The sequence below is a fragment of the Rhinatrema bivittatum genome, chromosome 6 (genome assembly GCF_901001135.1).
Source record: "Rhinatrema bivittatum chromosome 6, aRhiBiv1.1, whole genome shotgun sequence".
Lineage (NCBI taxonomy): Eukaryota > Metazoa > Chordata > Amphibia > Gymnophiona > Rhinatrematidae > Rhinatrema > Rhinatrema bivittatum.
Window position 1 is genome coordinate 296,507,367 of NC_042620.1, and position 15,812 is coordinate 296,523,178.

General features: G+C 48.4%; 1 protein-coding gene across 1 annotated transcript; it reads right to left on the bottom strand.

Moving 5' to 3' along the window:
* Positions 1–9,409: 9,409 nt before the first annotated feature.
* LOC115094397 (U3 small nucleolar RNA-associated protein 14 homolog A-like) lies at positions 9,410–15,418 on the bottom strand. The gene is made up of 4 exons (XM_029607410.1): positions 14,824–15,418; positions 14,552–14,736; positions 13,909–14,008; positions 9,410–11,416 (listed from the first exon to the last, which is right to left on the bottom strand). Exons 1-4 carry the CDS (start codon positions 15,187–15,189, stop codon positions 11,132–11,134), a joined length of 936 nt encoding a protein of 311 aa, XP_029463270.1. The 5' UTR covers positions 15,190–15,418; the 3' UTR covers positions 9,410–11,131.
* Positions 15,419–15,812: the final 394 nt, after the last annotated feature.

Consider the following 15,812-nt stretch of genomic DNA (forward strand, 5'->3'; position numbering starts at 1 on the left):
TTAATTTGTATTGTGGAATGAGGGTGGGTTGGAGGGATGGAGAGAGCGAGGCCGAGGACGGGTATGAATTGTGTGAGAGGGTGGGGTCGGGGGCGGATATGATTTTTCTCTTGCCTCCAAACACACAATCTCTCTCTTACCCACATCCGAGTGAGCACACTTTTCACACTCCATTTCTATACGGGGCAGCCATAACTGATTTACACCCCAAGTTCTTCTACTCTGCGTCATCAGGTCCAGGAAGAAGCGAGCAGAATACCCGTTCTCGGTCATTCTGCCAGAAATCAAGCCCTGGGTGTGACCCAGCCTGTCAATGCTACTTTTGACCTGGTCATCTTCTAGAGGGCTTTCGATTGTTGGGTCCTCCCCTTGCTTTATCCCCCACCTCTTTGTGGGAGGTGTCTGAGGGATACAAATGTCCCCCAGGTGGGTAGTCCAGATGGTGTTAATGGTCATTGCCTCTCATCAAGAGAAGAGTTTTGAGGGTGGATGGCTTTGCTGTCTCCGAGCTGAATCAGTGTCCGAGGGAAGGGAAGGGATAACCCACACCCAGGTAAATGGAAGGGTTGGGTTCCACATCTCTTTTGCCTTTGTTCATGGTCAACAGCTGGGGTGAAGATGTTTTCGATCTTGGGCATTGCTGAGAAAGGTTTTAGATTTATCTTTTTTGTAAGGTTAGTTTTGAACATGGGTTTTTGTCACCCTTTTCTAGCCTTTGTTTGAGACTACCCTACCCTCCACGGGGAAGGGATCATGGAAGTGGATGCTGGTGCAGGGGCAAAGAAGAACATTTAGGAGGAGAGTCATGGATAAAGAGACAACGTTTTTTCCAACTTTGATTTTCCTGATTCTATTCCTCATTTTCTCCATATTGGCTTGGATTTTATTTTTAAACTCAAGTATATGTTTTATTTTGAACACCATTACTGGACTCCTGATTTTTTTTGCTCATCTTTTGGACATTGAGACACTAAGTGGAACGTGTGGGTTGCCCTGGAGGACTCCCCTGCCCAGGGATTAGAAACTGTGGAGTGAGAGCTAAACAGAGTATCCGTGACTGCACTCAGAGCTCAGGGGGTTATCCTCCCCCTCACCAGATGGACCCCAGCATTGTAACTCCCTGGTTCCAGCCAGCGAGCTAACAGACACATAAAAGGGCTGAATTAACACAAGTTTGAAAGTTGTGAACAGCGATTCCAATCATCAAGGCCAGGGATGAAGCCTTAATTATTGGTACTGCTGCTCAAAACTTTCAGACTTGTGCTAATTTAATTCTTTTCTTTTGTGTGGGCCTGTTCTTTGCTCTGCAGTGTCTGCTTCAGGCTCACACCCCTTCCCCTCCTCTTCCCTGCAGAACAGGAGCGGAAGGGCTGGATTAGGGCAGAGAGTGGTTGTTCTGTGCTCCAGACTCATCCCCTTTCCCCTTCTTCTGCTATGCAGGCTGCAGTGCCTGGGCGGTGGTGGGGGCGGGAGCACAACATCCTTACTGCTCTGTCTCTTAAGTCTGAGAAGAGGTAGCGGAACTGCATTCCAGGCTGTTCCTCCCACAAATTAAGTCCTGGTAGTTCAGTTTACTCAGGGCTTTCTGAGGGCCAAGCCCAAACCCAACACACAATGGGGCAGATTTTCAAAGGGATACGCGCGTAACTCCCGAAAAGCTGCCCCTTCCACCCCCTGCGCGCGCCGAGCCTATGTTGCATAGGCTCGGCGGCACGAGCAAGCCCTGGGACGCGCGTAAGTCCCGGGGCTTTCCTGGGGAGGAGTGTCGGGACGCGTGGCCACGGCCTCCGAACCAGCCCCAGGACCGGAACATGGTGCGCCGGCAGGCGTAACTTTTGAAATAAAGGTGTGTGGGGGGGGGGGGGGGAGGAATTAGTTAGGGCAGGGGGGGCGGGTTAGTTAGGGGAAGGAAAGGGAAGGTGGGGGGCCCCGGAAAGAAAGTTCCCTCTGAGGCCGCTCCGATTTCTGAGCGGCCTTGGAGGGAATGGAGTCAGGCCTTGCGGCTCGGTGCGCGCAGGCTGCCGATTTTGCGCAGCCTTGCGCGCGCCGACCCCGGATTTTAAAAGATACGCATGGCTACGCGCGTATCTATTAAAATCCGGCGTACTCGTTTGCGCCGGGTGCGCGAACAAAAGTAAGCGCGTGCGTACTTTTTTAAAATCTGCCCCAAAAGGCCTAATACCATAGGGTTCCAGGTGTCTTTTTTGCAGGGTTTCCTCATTGCACCACAGCAGGGTATGTAAATATAATTATACATATTGTTGTGATAATTTTACTGTCCTTTGATTGTCTTTTTTCATGTAAAATCTGTCATAAATGCATAACTTTTTATTGTGGGTGTTGAGGGCAGGTAGTACGTGCAAGGCTGTAAGATTCACCTAGGGCAACAAATACATGTTGCGCTGGCCGGCCGCGGGATCTGTGCTCGGCCTTCCTTTCCCTTTTCTGCCGCCGTCTCCGGAGCAAGAACCGGCTCCTCCGCAATGTGGAGGGAGTGGCTCCCACACTGCTTCCCTCTCAGCGGTCCTGAGATGCTGGGGATGCCGTGCCTCGAGGCAGACATGCCGCTGCTGGCTGCTTCCTCCTCTGAGGCCTCTAGGCTTGCGTGTGCTTCCTGGTGGGATTTAAAGGGGCCATGGCACGCAGAAGCTACCGGCCCGACCTGCGGACCTCATCATCCAGGAACTATTTAAGGCAAGCTCTGGCAGTCAGAGCTTGCCTTTGCAACAAGTTATCTCGTTCCTTGTTGCCTCCCGGGCTTCCTAGCTCCAGTGCCTTCTCACTGACTTCGCTTGATCTCTACCTGGTACCGACCTCTGCCTGATTCTGACCATGCTGACCTCTCCAAGCCTGACCTCCACCTGCCTATGCTGATCTCTCCAAGCCTGACCTCCACCTGCCTGACTATGCTGATCTCTCCCCCAAGCCTGACCTTCGCCTGCCTGACCACTCCGTCATCTACCTGCCTGACCACTCCGTCATCTACCATAAACTTATACTCATCTTTACCTGCTGAGGACTATCGTCTTTACCTGCTGAGTATTATCATATCATTACCTTGCACTACTGTGTCTTATTTATTTATTCTCTTGGTTACTCACTACCGTTTCATTTTATTATCATATCTTTCCAGGCACTACTGTGTCTTATTTATTCCCTTGATCACTTATTTTACCGTCTCTTATTTATGTACCATCACATGTATCCACATAGGCTTATTTATTTACTCTACTATACTTTTTCATTAATTGGAAGAAATGTATATATTGCATTGTTCAATTTTCCCCCTATTCCAGCTCCAAGTTAATTTTCCCTGTTTTATTGTAACTTTCTCACACACGGTATTGATACACTGTATTTAAAGTTTCACAGTTTATTGGGAATATACGTTACGCTATGCTTTACACACATTGTTAATTGTAAACCGGGTTGATGTGATATCTGTCATGAAACTCGGTATAACAAAAATAATAAATAAATAAAATAAATAAAAATCTCTCTGGGAGACCTCCAGAGGCCCACCTAAGTCCAGCGGTCCGGGTACCCAAGGGCTCAACCTGAAGAAACCCCGGACTGTTATTGGCGAAGCTCCAGCTTGCCTCTGTCTCCTTGTGTGCGCCGCCTCCTGGTAGCAGGCGCTCTCTGGGTCTGACCAGAGGGCTGTTCCAACTCTGCGCCAGGCCAAGGGTCCACCTCCAGCTCAACAACACACTTGCACCAGCACACACAAACCCTCACCATTCACCCATCTCCCACTTCCCAGGGGGCAAATGCTGGGAAAACATATTAGGGTGAGCCTGGATGTTCTTTTTAAACAGGCAAGTGATGCCCAAGCATCTAGGACTGTTTCTGTATATTTAGGCCATATATTTTTGTTCTCTGATTACATCTTTTGGTACTTGATGGTGTTCTTTCTCTCCATACATAGCACAGTACAATCACTTAGTACAGACACTTTTCCCCCCTTTATATTTACTGAAATTTTCAAATATAACAAGAAGATGTACAGAAAGAAACTGAGAGCTTTGGCAACAAAAAATGATATACAGATAAACTATTCATAAATCAAACAAGAAATAGTCATTAGCTAAAAAACCTCCTCATATTTAGAAGGAAATACAGGGAGAACATGAGATTAATAAGAGCAAACATTTTTTTAAAGGAAAAAAAAAGAAGAAGAATATAAAGTCAGCATTCAAATAAAATTAATGCTAATATAATATATGGAGTTAATTAGACAGAATTAGTGTGGGAATCAAGGTAAGATCTCAAATGCACAAGATCAAAGTATACAAACTTAGAACCCAAATGAATCGGAGGCTTCAAGATGGCCGCCGAGTAGGAGCGCTGCAAGAAGTCTCCCGCTGCATTTTTTCCTGTTTTGAAGTTTCTTCACAAAATATAATGCCTCATACAAAAAGAAAGGCGAGATTAAGAGGAGTGACATCAAGCTCACCCTCTTTAGATACCTCGAGGGATTTTTCGCAGATAATCCGACATCAACGCTGGGAGGAATGGTCGCTGAAGGGACGGTGGAAGAGCGAATACCATCCCCTCTGACCCTTGACATCATGCTGAGCCCCAGCGTGCCGAATAGGCCTGTCCCTCCTGGCCATGAAAATACGGTTGGTCCGATACAGGTGATGGCAAAGATCCCCCCGGTGATGAGTCTGGGAATTCAGAGGTAAAGTGACGGGTAATGACCCCGGAGATCTTGGATATTCGAGCAGCTGACAGGATGAGGCCTGGGAGAGGAGAGGGAAAAGTAGACTGAGCCCTCTCTGAAGCGGTGGGCCTAACCAAAGCAATGCCTTCTGTGCAAGGTACAGTGTTGGGTACAGGCACTGGTGTGGGCGTAGGTGGGGGTCAGCCATATGCTCTGGAGTCTGGACTTAAATTGCAATGTCCAGAAGTTATGACCTTGGAAGGAATATAGACAGTCTTAAAATCCATTGAATCATCTATAGTTTCTTTGTCCCAAGTGTCTTTGGATACAAAAAAACAAGTATTAGCCAATAGAAACATGATAGCAATGCAGCCCCTCCCTCAACAGGAATGGTTGTTCACTTTGAGACGGCACAGACCATGGCGTCCACTTTCAGAAAACGCGGGCGTTCTTTGATCGCTGGTTCCAGAGGGTATAAGGCGTCCAAGGCCCGACCCCCTTTAAAGCTGGCCTCCAGGGCATCCCACTCCAGGTCAATCAGTTCCTGGATGGCTTCCATCATTGGGAAGTAGCACGAGGCTTTACGAAGGGACACCAAGATGGGGTTCTTCTTTTGTTCCACCATAGGGTCCGAGTCTTCAGAGTCTGGGAAACAAGGGCTGGTAATTCATCCCTGTGGAAGAAGCGAAGCATGGTTCTGTATAGTTCCAGGCCTGGAGGGATTTCTCCTTCTTCCAGGGAGCCGCCATCATCATCTGAGGTGTCCGAGTCCCTCTCAGGGAAATTCTTGGTTAGGTGAGGCATGTCTCGAGGCATTCGAGTAGGGCGGGAGGATCTTGTGCGTCCGGCAAAGACTGAGCCCGTGACGCAGCAGGGGCTGATTGCGCCTGAACGAAGGCTTGCAGCCCTTGGAAAATTTCTAAACAGGAGAAGATCCCTGGGTCCATGTTAATCCCAGGGGGAGCCGGAGTAGGGGCCCCTAAGATGTCCTCTTGTGGAGAAGCCATCTCGGAGTTGCATAGATCTGGGGTGCTATCGTATGAGTAGTTCCGGACTCATCCCCAGACAATGAGGGACAAGGCTTTGGTTCCCCCTGGGCTTCTTCGCAATGCTGACACAGGCAGGACTCCAGTTCAGGCTGCGCGGCTCTTATGTGGCAGGCTGTGCAAAGAGAGTGCCTTCTGGCCTTCTTGGACGCCGGTGCCATTGCCTCTTTGTCTGGGTGCACAGGTAATGAGCTTCAATGCGCGCGTGTAGTTATGCGCGGTGTGCGCTCAGTTGTGCACGCAGCTCAGTTGTCTGCGCGGTTATGCTCGTCTGTATTGGAGGCGCACAAGTTAGTCGCATCGGCCGTCTGGCCTGCCCCACGCGTACCGCCGGTCGAGAAGGGAAGATGGCGCCGACGCCCCCCGAGGGTCTCCATGTCTGTGGACCCTTGCACCGGATCGGGGCCTAGCCCAACCAAGGCTGCTCAACCCGATCGGTGCTCCCTTTTTACCTCGCCAGAAGAAAGGAGGAATCAGTACAGCAATCCGAGCCTCGGAGACCGGAGACCTGAATTTAAAGTTTTCTGCTTACCTGGTCTTGGCGCTTACCAATCGTGTGCCGGTCTCCAGCTGCGGGGGAAGAGGGTTTTACCTTCACCGCCGTGCTCGGTTACGCACCCGCTGCCTTTCAGCCACTCTGGGGGCTAAGTCCATGCCGGGAACTGGCTACTGGCCCAAGGCACACCTCTGAGGGATAATGGAAATCACCTCAGGAATTCTCAACTGGGGGAGGGACCCTTAGGTATCCCCGCAGGGGAGCGGGGCTCGATCTTCTATAAGGTAATTTTGTCTTCTTGCTGTAATTTTCCTAACACTGTGCTAGTGTGCGGGATAGTGTCTGCATCTGCTAGGAGACGGAGAGATACTGGGGAGCTGAGATCACTGTAGGGATATATCTAAGGTGACATCAGCTTTGAAATCTGACTCTGTCTCCCATCTGCTAGCAGAAGAGCACATAACCCACTGGTCCTGAGTCCATCTGGCTACACGCTAGGAAATGAAGCAGTGTCTTATGTGGCTCTAAATCCGGGGAAATTTCCCCCTCTTCCAGAGGGGAGAAACCCAAATCCCTGTCAGAGTCATCTGATATATCCTCATCTACATCCTCCTGAAAATCACCAGGGCTGCTTCACCGTGGCACTTGCAAGTAGTGGCTGACAAGTGGCAACACCGAGCACACAAACAGATTTAGAAAGTATAGCTGTCTTTGTTTGGTAGCCCTGCAGAAAGGTCTGTAAATCCTACAAAAAGCCCACCCAGGAAAAGGAGGAAGGGTCCACACCAGGCCCCATAGGCCCAAATCGGACGCTCTCTGACAGAACAGCCCTGGAAGATGACTCTGTCATCAGAAGGGAAGAAAAATGGGACACTCCTGTTGTGTTGCCTTCAGCTCCACTCCCGTGTCAGAGGGGATGGGCCGGCGTCAGAAAAATCACCTCGTGCATCCAGACAGCCCTTACACAGACACGCAGAAATCCCTGGCTGTGTTGCCCTTGTATGGCAAGCAACAGATTGCAAGATGCTTAGACGTCTTTGGCACTGGCGCCATACTTCCCCACACTGAGCTGTACGTGGCTACTTGTGCGCCCAAAAATCAGGCACGTGCACAAATATGTGCTCGCTGGACAGCTGCAGAAGTATGCGCAAAAGAAACCCAGCGCATAACTACACAAATATAGGCCACAGCCTAACCCGCACAAATAGGCTTGCATGTGCGCACTGTTACATGCAAGCGTGCGGGGAATGACTGCTGCTGCAGCCTACCATGCAGCTGAAGAAACTGAGAGCGGGGCCTACACAGAGGCTGCTCAACCTGCCAAGTCTGCACCACCTCCACACCTCACTAAACTCCCCAAAGAAGCGAAAAGGAAGAAGGGAAAAGACGCTGACCACCAACACCGAAGGAAGAAGACCCAGTAAGGAAGGAATAGCGGAAATAAAACTTCTCTACTCTTTCACTTAATTTTTTTTAAACTTTCCTTTACCTGAGCTCAGCCTTCCCTGGCTGAGAGCATGAATGGGTCTCTAGCTATGGGGGGGGGGGGGGAAGAGGCGAAAGCTGTAACTGCTGAGCTTCCCTTGGCCTCCAACCACTTTTTTTTTTTTTTTTTAAGTCCATGCCTGGCTAGGCTACGGGACTCAAAGACTCTCAACTGAGGGAGGGACCCATTGGTGTCACCTCAGGAGCTCAAGTAGCTTCCAAATTTCTTTTTTTTTTTTAATTATTTTTTTTTACCACAAGCAATCTCCACCAGTCTCTCTCCCCTTACCTGTCCTCACCAGTCTGAGTTTCCTCTACCTTCCCCAAACAAAAATGTCTGTCTTTCCATTCTGTTCTCACCAGTTTCTCTTTCTCAATCCCTCCAACCTTCCCCCTCCCACCCGTCTCTTGGAAGCCCCAGCAGAACATCTTCTAAACCACACCTGAGCAATGATGGAGGATTATCAGCCCCAACCAAACATCCTTCACCCCATCCCTTGTGCTACTTTCCTCCCCCTGCCTCACACCCTGTCTCCTCCCTGCACCACCCCTCCTGTCCTGTGTTGCCTAGTTGCCATGGTGATGGGAGAGCAAGAGCAGCATTTTGCAAATGAAAGTCACATGTGGCTCCTAGGTGGGTATTACTACATGAAAGAGCCACATGTGGCTCCTGAGCCATAGTTCTTGTCTCAGCCTGTTTTTGTGTTATCACTGGAAGAATTCATCGTGAAAAGACCTGGACTGATATTTATGATTGAGTATAAGCCTATTACTTACTCTTGAGTACTTGCAGTGCTGCAAGTGAGATGTTTACATCTCCAAATAAAAGCCCCTGCAACCTTACTCCTGTGTCTGTGTGCTGCAGGGGCCGTTGGACCTGATCTTCTCTCTAATTGAAACCAGTGGTATGCATTTTTTTTAATATAAAAATAATTCACCTTTGATTGGTGGCTGGAGTGGCTGAAACGTATCAGACACTTGCATTCCTTTGTAACCTGTCCTTTGCAACAATTAACATCTAACAACTTTGTTAAAGAGTTGACCTGAGACTAAAAGTGTGTATTTTTGAGAGATGGGTTGTTAATGGAAGCGTTACAGGGGGGTTACAGCAATTACAAGCCAGTTAGGACATATTTTTTAAAGTAATATTTTCCTGGCAAGAGGACAGCTCTTTTTGCTTTGCAGGAAATGGGATTCCCTGTCTCTCCCTGGGTCAAATGGAAGAGTCTTAACCTCTAGTAGTTCTTTTGTCATTGGAAGCCTATTTTTCCCATAATAGTATTCAGAAGCTGGTATAAGGGCAATGCATTTCAGCTTTAGCACAGAGGGCAGCTCTGTACCAAAGAGAAAAAAAAAAAGATAGCATTACTAGGACATGCAATCACAGCCACAGCTGTGTCCCAACATTCTTAGGAGGAAGGATTCCAGGGAAGAGAGAGACTGTAACTAAAGCCGGCAGAAGAGAAGCACTCGCAGACCGGCCAATGAAATACTGTGCCCCCAGGTTAACCAGGACTGAAAGCTCGTTACGGACGTGCTTTCAAGGGGGATCAGCGCGCCCAAAACACACGTCCAAACCAGGGCGTAGCTAGTAGCGCTCATCACATGTAAATGCCATATTGATGAGGCTATTAGCTATTTCCCCTGATGTAAAAAGCTAACTGGGCACCCCACACGCACATTTTAACCTTCAAAAATTAACGCCAGTCCCGGAGCTGACATTTAAGTTTTGAGGAGGTCCCCAAAAGTTTATTTAATTTATTTAAATCTTTTTTTATACCGACGTTCATTTGCACATCACATCGGTTTACAGTGAAACAAATAGATTAACAAAGTTTTTAGCATGAGAATAGGGAAATTAGGAAATTACATTTTAACATTTTAAGAAAATCACAACAAAAGTTGATTAGAAAAGCAGAAAATACTATATTTCTGTGTTTCCTCAGATTAAAGTCGGAGGATCCTCAGAAAGCAGCAACCTGAAAAAAAAAAGTCTTGATGGCGGTCAGGTTAGGAAAATGGACGCTCAATTTACAAGCACAGACATTTCTCCTGGGTGCTCAATGCTGAGGTGCTAGGGATGCACAATTCCTCCTAGCGCCTCCTTTTTAACGCAGCGGCTCATTTGCCTACTGCATGGGTGCCCGGGAGAAGTGGATAGGCACGCATTAGGAAAACGAGCGCTCAATCATGAATACCCATTTTTCCTGCACAGATATTGCACTGGCCTGAGAGATGGCTGTAAAACCAGAGCAAACATCACAGGATCCATCTCCTTCAAGACAGTATTGCTAGGAGCCATGATCAGAGGCAGCTCTTGGGTGGGGCTGAAAGAAGAGCGATAGTGGGAGGCACAAAGAGAAGTGATCACTGGAAGGCAATAGTATTCAATGACGACTACAGGAATAAAAATAGCTTTTTTTTCCTCACAGAGCTCAACTGGAACCAGTCTCTATTAGGTTATGGCAACATGAGCCTTCATTTTAAATTATTGAAGGTATTTTCCCCCTATTTTATAACCACTCAGTTCCCTTCAGACTTGTACAATGTACACATGTAATCCAAGTCCAGCCAGTGTCACAGCTGCCTGACTGTACTTGCTCTGCTGTAGCACCCCCAGCTAGACTGGGGAGCAAAGACGTACCAGGAATTGAACCCATATCATCTGCACTATTCAGTCACTGACCCGGCCGCAGCTTTTTATTTCTTAAAAACTGCATCTATGTCATTCTAGTAATACAAGTTTGCCTTCTCCTAATGCTCACATTTCACTCTGCAGGAGAGCCCCTGCTATTCAGGTATGCCGTCACTGATGAAAGGCGAGGGTGGCTGTCGTGAGGCACACGCTGTTAAACAAGAGTAGCTGTGAGTGCTGGAAACTGTGATTAAGGCAGAAATATTCTTTTTTAGCACTATTAATGAGATTGTGCAGAAGGCTCTGAAACACCATTCTTCCAGATTACTTTATTTGAATACTTGCAAACATGTTAATTACCAGAGATCTTTTTTTTTTTTTTTTTGGGAGGCGGTGCACATTCCAACCCTCTGTTATTTGTAAATACCCATGACCTGTCCCACAAGGCAGAAATGGCTTCAAAAAGTTTGCTGTGCACATTTCATCAATATAATAAGGGGCAAACATCTGGTGTGATTGCAATCACTGTAGGATTTACTTTTTACCCCGATACTATAAGATTTTTATTGAAAAAAGAAGAGTTCAGAGTTTCTGCATTTGTTCAGCTGGTTGGATGCACGGTTAAACAGAAAATGCTAGTCCTTCCTGCTCTCATTATATGCAAAGGCAGCAGTGACAGCACCGCAAGCAAGCGACAGCTAGAGCTGCTTAGGATTCCGGCCACTCCGCAGGAGGTTCATGCTCCAGCTGCTGCCACGCCCGGACACACGATCCATGTTTAGCTCGCGATCAGGTGCCCTAGACTAGAGAACCGCTCTCCCCGTCTCCCTCTGCTGCGCGTCCTGACGGCGAGCACGCGGCGCCAACTGCTTGCGTGGGTTCAGCTCGTGGGCGGGCTTGGCTTGCTGGGCGCTCCGGAAAACATCCTCCTTGGAAATGGGGGCGATGATGTGCCCCGGCCTTGTGATAATACGTGGCGCGGTCAGCTGCTGGAAGGCGCGCTGCGTGTTCCACGTAGCCCCGATAGGCGCGCGGACGCTGCTCTCGAACTGCTGGCAGCTGGCGAAGGGAAACGGGAGCTCGTTCACCTGTGGAGGAGACACAATGCAGGGTAGAGTTCATGTACTGCTCAGTGCTGGGCGACAGCGGCAGCCTGGAAACTTCTGTCCCCTTAAACACATTTTCCCATCCTAAAAAAAAACCAGCCTGGTCAGTGGTGGAAAACCCAGACTTGTCTCCTGCCACAGTCATTAGGTGTGCCTTTATATATAATGACTGTGGCAAGAGACAAGTCTGTGTTTTCCACCACTGACCGGGCTGGTCTGCCACGTAAAAGGCTGAGACAGGGGCAGCGCTCTTAGGTAACATTACAATCGGGTTAATTACTACACCATTAAGATTACAATTTCCAACAAATCCACTTGTGCCTGTTCTATGTTACTTATTCTGCAAAGGCAGCTGTGCGTGGATAGTGCTGTTGGACACAACCTTACAAAATTTTTTTTTTACTCTCTGGCCACGAAGTCTTCTTCATAGAGTGACAGACCTAGTTGAGTTAGACAGGGGTTCAAGTGAGGTATTTGACATTCACCACTCTAACAAGGCTGCCCCACCCTTGGCAACTCAGCAAGGCCTGTAGGGGCTGATGCAAGAACATGTGGGTTAAAATCCTGCACTGAAATTCTGCACTCAGTTTCTTAAGGCACAGATTAAAACTTTTTTGGTAACTCCAGCTACAGTAAGCTAATCCATAGCTAAAGGATGCCAACTGTAAACTTAGGGGAGCAGGAGTCTCAGCTGTGATTTATATGCACAGAATTCATGGTTTGGGTGCACAAAAGAGACCTGTAGGCACCTAAATGCTTAGTGCAGAAAGTATTTTTTATGCATATAAGCGTATTTATGCACAGAGAAAATGCTTTCTCCACACAAAACATGTTTTCTGTGTATAAATTACGATTACAAGTCCAGGTATTGGAGCTTCAGCTTCTGCTCATAGACTGACAAGTGCTGGAAACTTTATTTCACCTCTGACTGGGAATAACATTTCCAGCACTAATAAAAACTGAGTTAAGTCATAGTTTTTCTTCTGCATTGTGGGGGAGGGGGATATAACAGTTAATGCCTTCATTTGTATAGGATTTCCATGCAAGAGCGCTAAGCAGGACCCACATTTTTACATGGACATTTTTTTTTTTTTAATACACAAAGGGGCGGATTTTCAGAGCCCTGCTCGCCTAAATCCGCCCAAATCCGGGCGGATTTAGGCGAGCAGGGCCCTGCGCGCCGGTGAGCCTATTTTACATAGGCCTACCGGCGCGCGCAGAGCCCCGGGACTCGCGTAAGTCCCGGGGTTTTCGGAGGGGGGCGTGTCGGGGGGCGGGACTGAGCGCAGCGGCGTTTTCGGGGCGTGTCGGCAGCGTTTTGGGGGCGGGTACGAGGGTGTGGCTACGGCCCGGGGCGGTCCGGGGGCGTGGCCGCGCCCTCCATACCCGCCCCCAGGTCGCGGCCCGGCGCGCAAGAGGCCCGCTGGCGCGCGGGGATTTACGTCTCCCTCCGGGAGGCGTAAATCCCCCAACAAAGGTAAGGGGGGGGTTTAGACAGGGCCGGGCGGGTGGGTTAGGTAGAGGAAGGGAGGGGAAGGTGAGGGGAGGGCGTTAGAGGATTCCCTCCGAGGCCGCTCCGATTTCGGAGCGGCCTCGGAGGGAACGGGGGTAGGCTGCGCGGCTCGGCGCACGCCGGCTATACAAAATCCATAGCCTTGCGCGCGCCGATCCAGGTTTTTTAGCAGATACGCGCGGCTCCGCGCGTATCTACTAAAATCCAGCTTACTTTTGCTGGCGCCTGATGCGCCAGCAAAAGTAAGCCAATTCGCGCTATTTGAAAATCTACCCCAAAGCTCCTTGCTGCATCGGCATAACATTTGCACACAAAAAGGGTGTGTACAACTAAGGGTAAAACTGTGTGCTCTGCTGAACGCACCTTATTGGTTGGCCAGAGAAGGCAGTTAACAACTCATTCCCTTAAGTCCATGGTCAGCAAAAAAAAGTTATATATTCTTGGGAAGAAATATAATACTACGAGCCCTATTTACTAAGCATTTTTCCTTTTGATGCAAAATGAGAGAAAATTTCGAAGAGGCACTAAGTTAAGCTGGCTATGCAGAAACAGTGCATTAGTGATCCTGTGCATTCTTATAAGAGCTTTCGCTGCACATTGGCTTTGATGCTCCTGGGAGGAATGAGATCTCTGTGAATTATGTATATTTTTACCCCTCTCTCTCTCTCTCTCTCTCTCTTGTCCACTGGGACCAAACAGGGATGCCACCATGGTCAATGGAATACTTGCACCTTGATATATTAGGCACATTGTGACTTGTCTTGTGTAATACTCTACCAGTGAAGAGAACTTGATATACCCCCCACTTCTGTTTGTCCCTGATGTGACTATGGTGAGATTTAGCTCTTGGGGCAGAGGATGGAAGCCTAATATTTGTGATTCCCCTATTGCATATCCCTGTCCCCTTTCAGCTGTCACTTACTGCTCTCATCAGTCCCCGATTGCCTGAGTTACTGCTCACCTGGTGGGCTGTAGCCATCAGGTCTCGCTTCTCATTTATAATGACGTTTGGCAGCTTGTGGTCTTTTCTCGGAGGGCCAGGAGCAGCTTTGATCAAAAACCTGAAAAAATCCTGAGAGTGTTAGTTCTTGCTGCGCACTGCAGAAAGCTCCCGAGACACAACATTACTGGATTCTTCACCAACTCTGAGACTTATTAGACCAACGTAAAAATTATTCAATTATACTTTAGTGTTCAGGGTCACACGTGCCCTCTTCTTTACAGACCATGTATCTTTGAATTTTTATGGTCCAATAAAAGGTATTGGTGTCTGCAAAAAAAAAAAAAAAAAAAAAAAATATATATATATATATATATATCCACTTCTCTCCAGGACCAAAACCCCTACTGGAACTTTACAAGACAGCTTGTTTAAACACAGTAAGGGAAAAGCAGAGGCAGACACTGCTATACACCCCATCTGCCTCCACATTTGCCCGATTACTACAATTGTTACGGTTTTTGGTTTTCCTATGTAATGTGTAACATGATTGAGTATGTATTATTTTGTAATCCACAGAGATCATTTTGAATATGTGGAATATAAGAATTCTAATGATAATACCACTGCCACCTCTCAGGGGGCCTAGGGCCTGCTTCTTTACCTCTTTCTTTTTTTAGCACTGGGTTTCAGCCCCGTGCCACCCCACGCTCCCCAGCCCGGCAGAGTCAGGTCCACATCCTTGGGCTTCCCAGCTTGCTCTGAACTGCGCTTCTCCTTCAGGAAGTCCTCAATGACATCATCACCTGCGAAGGCTTCCTTAATAATTAGCCTTTGATCCTCCTCCTCCTGTAAAATAAACACAAGCTCTCGCTACAGGCATCAGTCTTGAGGGTGGACCCCGAGAATCAGCATCGTATTAGAACATTTCCTCACCTCTTCCTCCACCTCCACCGCCATAGGCAGCATGGGGGTTTTAATTGTGCAGGATGGGGCAGACAGCACATTGTTCAGGTTAATGAGACTACTTTTTTTTTTCTTTTCTTTTTTCTTCCTGGGTGTAGTGGTCACTGGGTGCTGCTGCTCCTGTGGAAGTGGGGCTCTCTGCACTGTCTCGACTCCTACACATTCCTCTCTGCCGACAGCTCCTATTTCCTCCATGGTCTGCACTCTCTGCAGCTGCTCCATTAGGAAGCGGCCCTCCTCCTCCCCCTCAGAGAGCTGATCTGCCACCTTCTTCAGCCCACTGGCCTCAGACCCTGTTGTACACATCGGCCTCCTCCTGGACTCCTCTGGCTGCATGTCGTGATCCAGAAGATTCTGGAAAAGTTCGTTAGATTCTGACCTTTGTTCGTCTCCTACCTCATCTTCAGGATCAGAAGTTTCTCCTCTGCTGGGATCTAGAAACAAACCAGAGAAAATGTAATAAGCCAGCAGCTCCCAATCTTTCCTTTAGGGCTCCCATTAAACACAAAGAGGCTCACTAGACATATAATCATGTCCAATCAATTTCCATAACCAGAGCTTTCCCTGTATGTACCCGGATCAGTCCAGACTCCTGGGTTTTGCCTCCCCTCCAGCAAATGGAGACAGAGAAGTTTTAACAGACTCTGCCCTATATCCTAAGGTGCCACCTACAGTCCATATTACAGCCATTTTGAGCAAGTTCAGGGCAGCGATGCGAGCCGAGGTAGGAGAGGGGATTCTCCCACTTCTATCCCCGCATCAAAGGGCCCTCGGGGGGGGGGGGGGGGGGGAACCAACGGGGCATGCCTTGCCTGCAACAGAGGATAGCCCCGAGGGGGCTTCAGACTACTCCTCTTCCTCTGAGTTTATTTTGCTGCTTCATAAGGCCTTTAAGGCCAGGAAGGGAAGACAGGGAAAAAGTCAGGCTGGAGGGAAAACGTCTTTACTGGTACCACGGT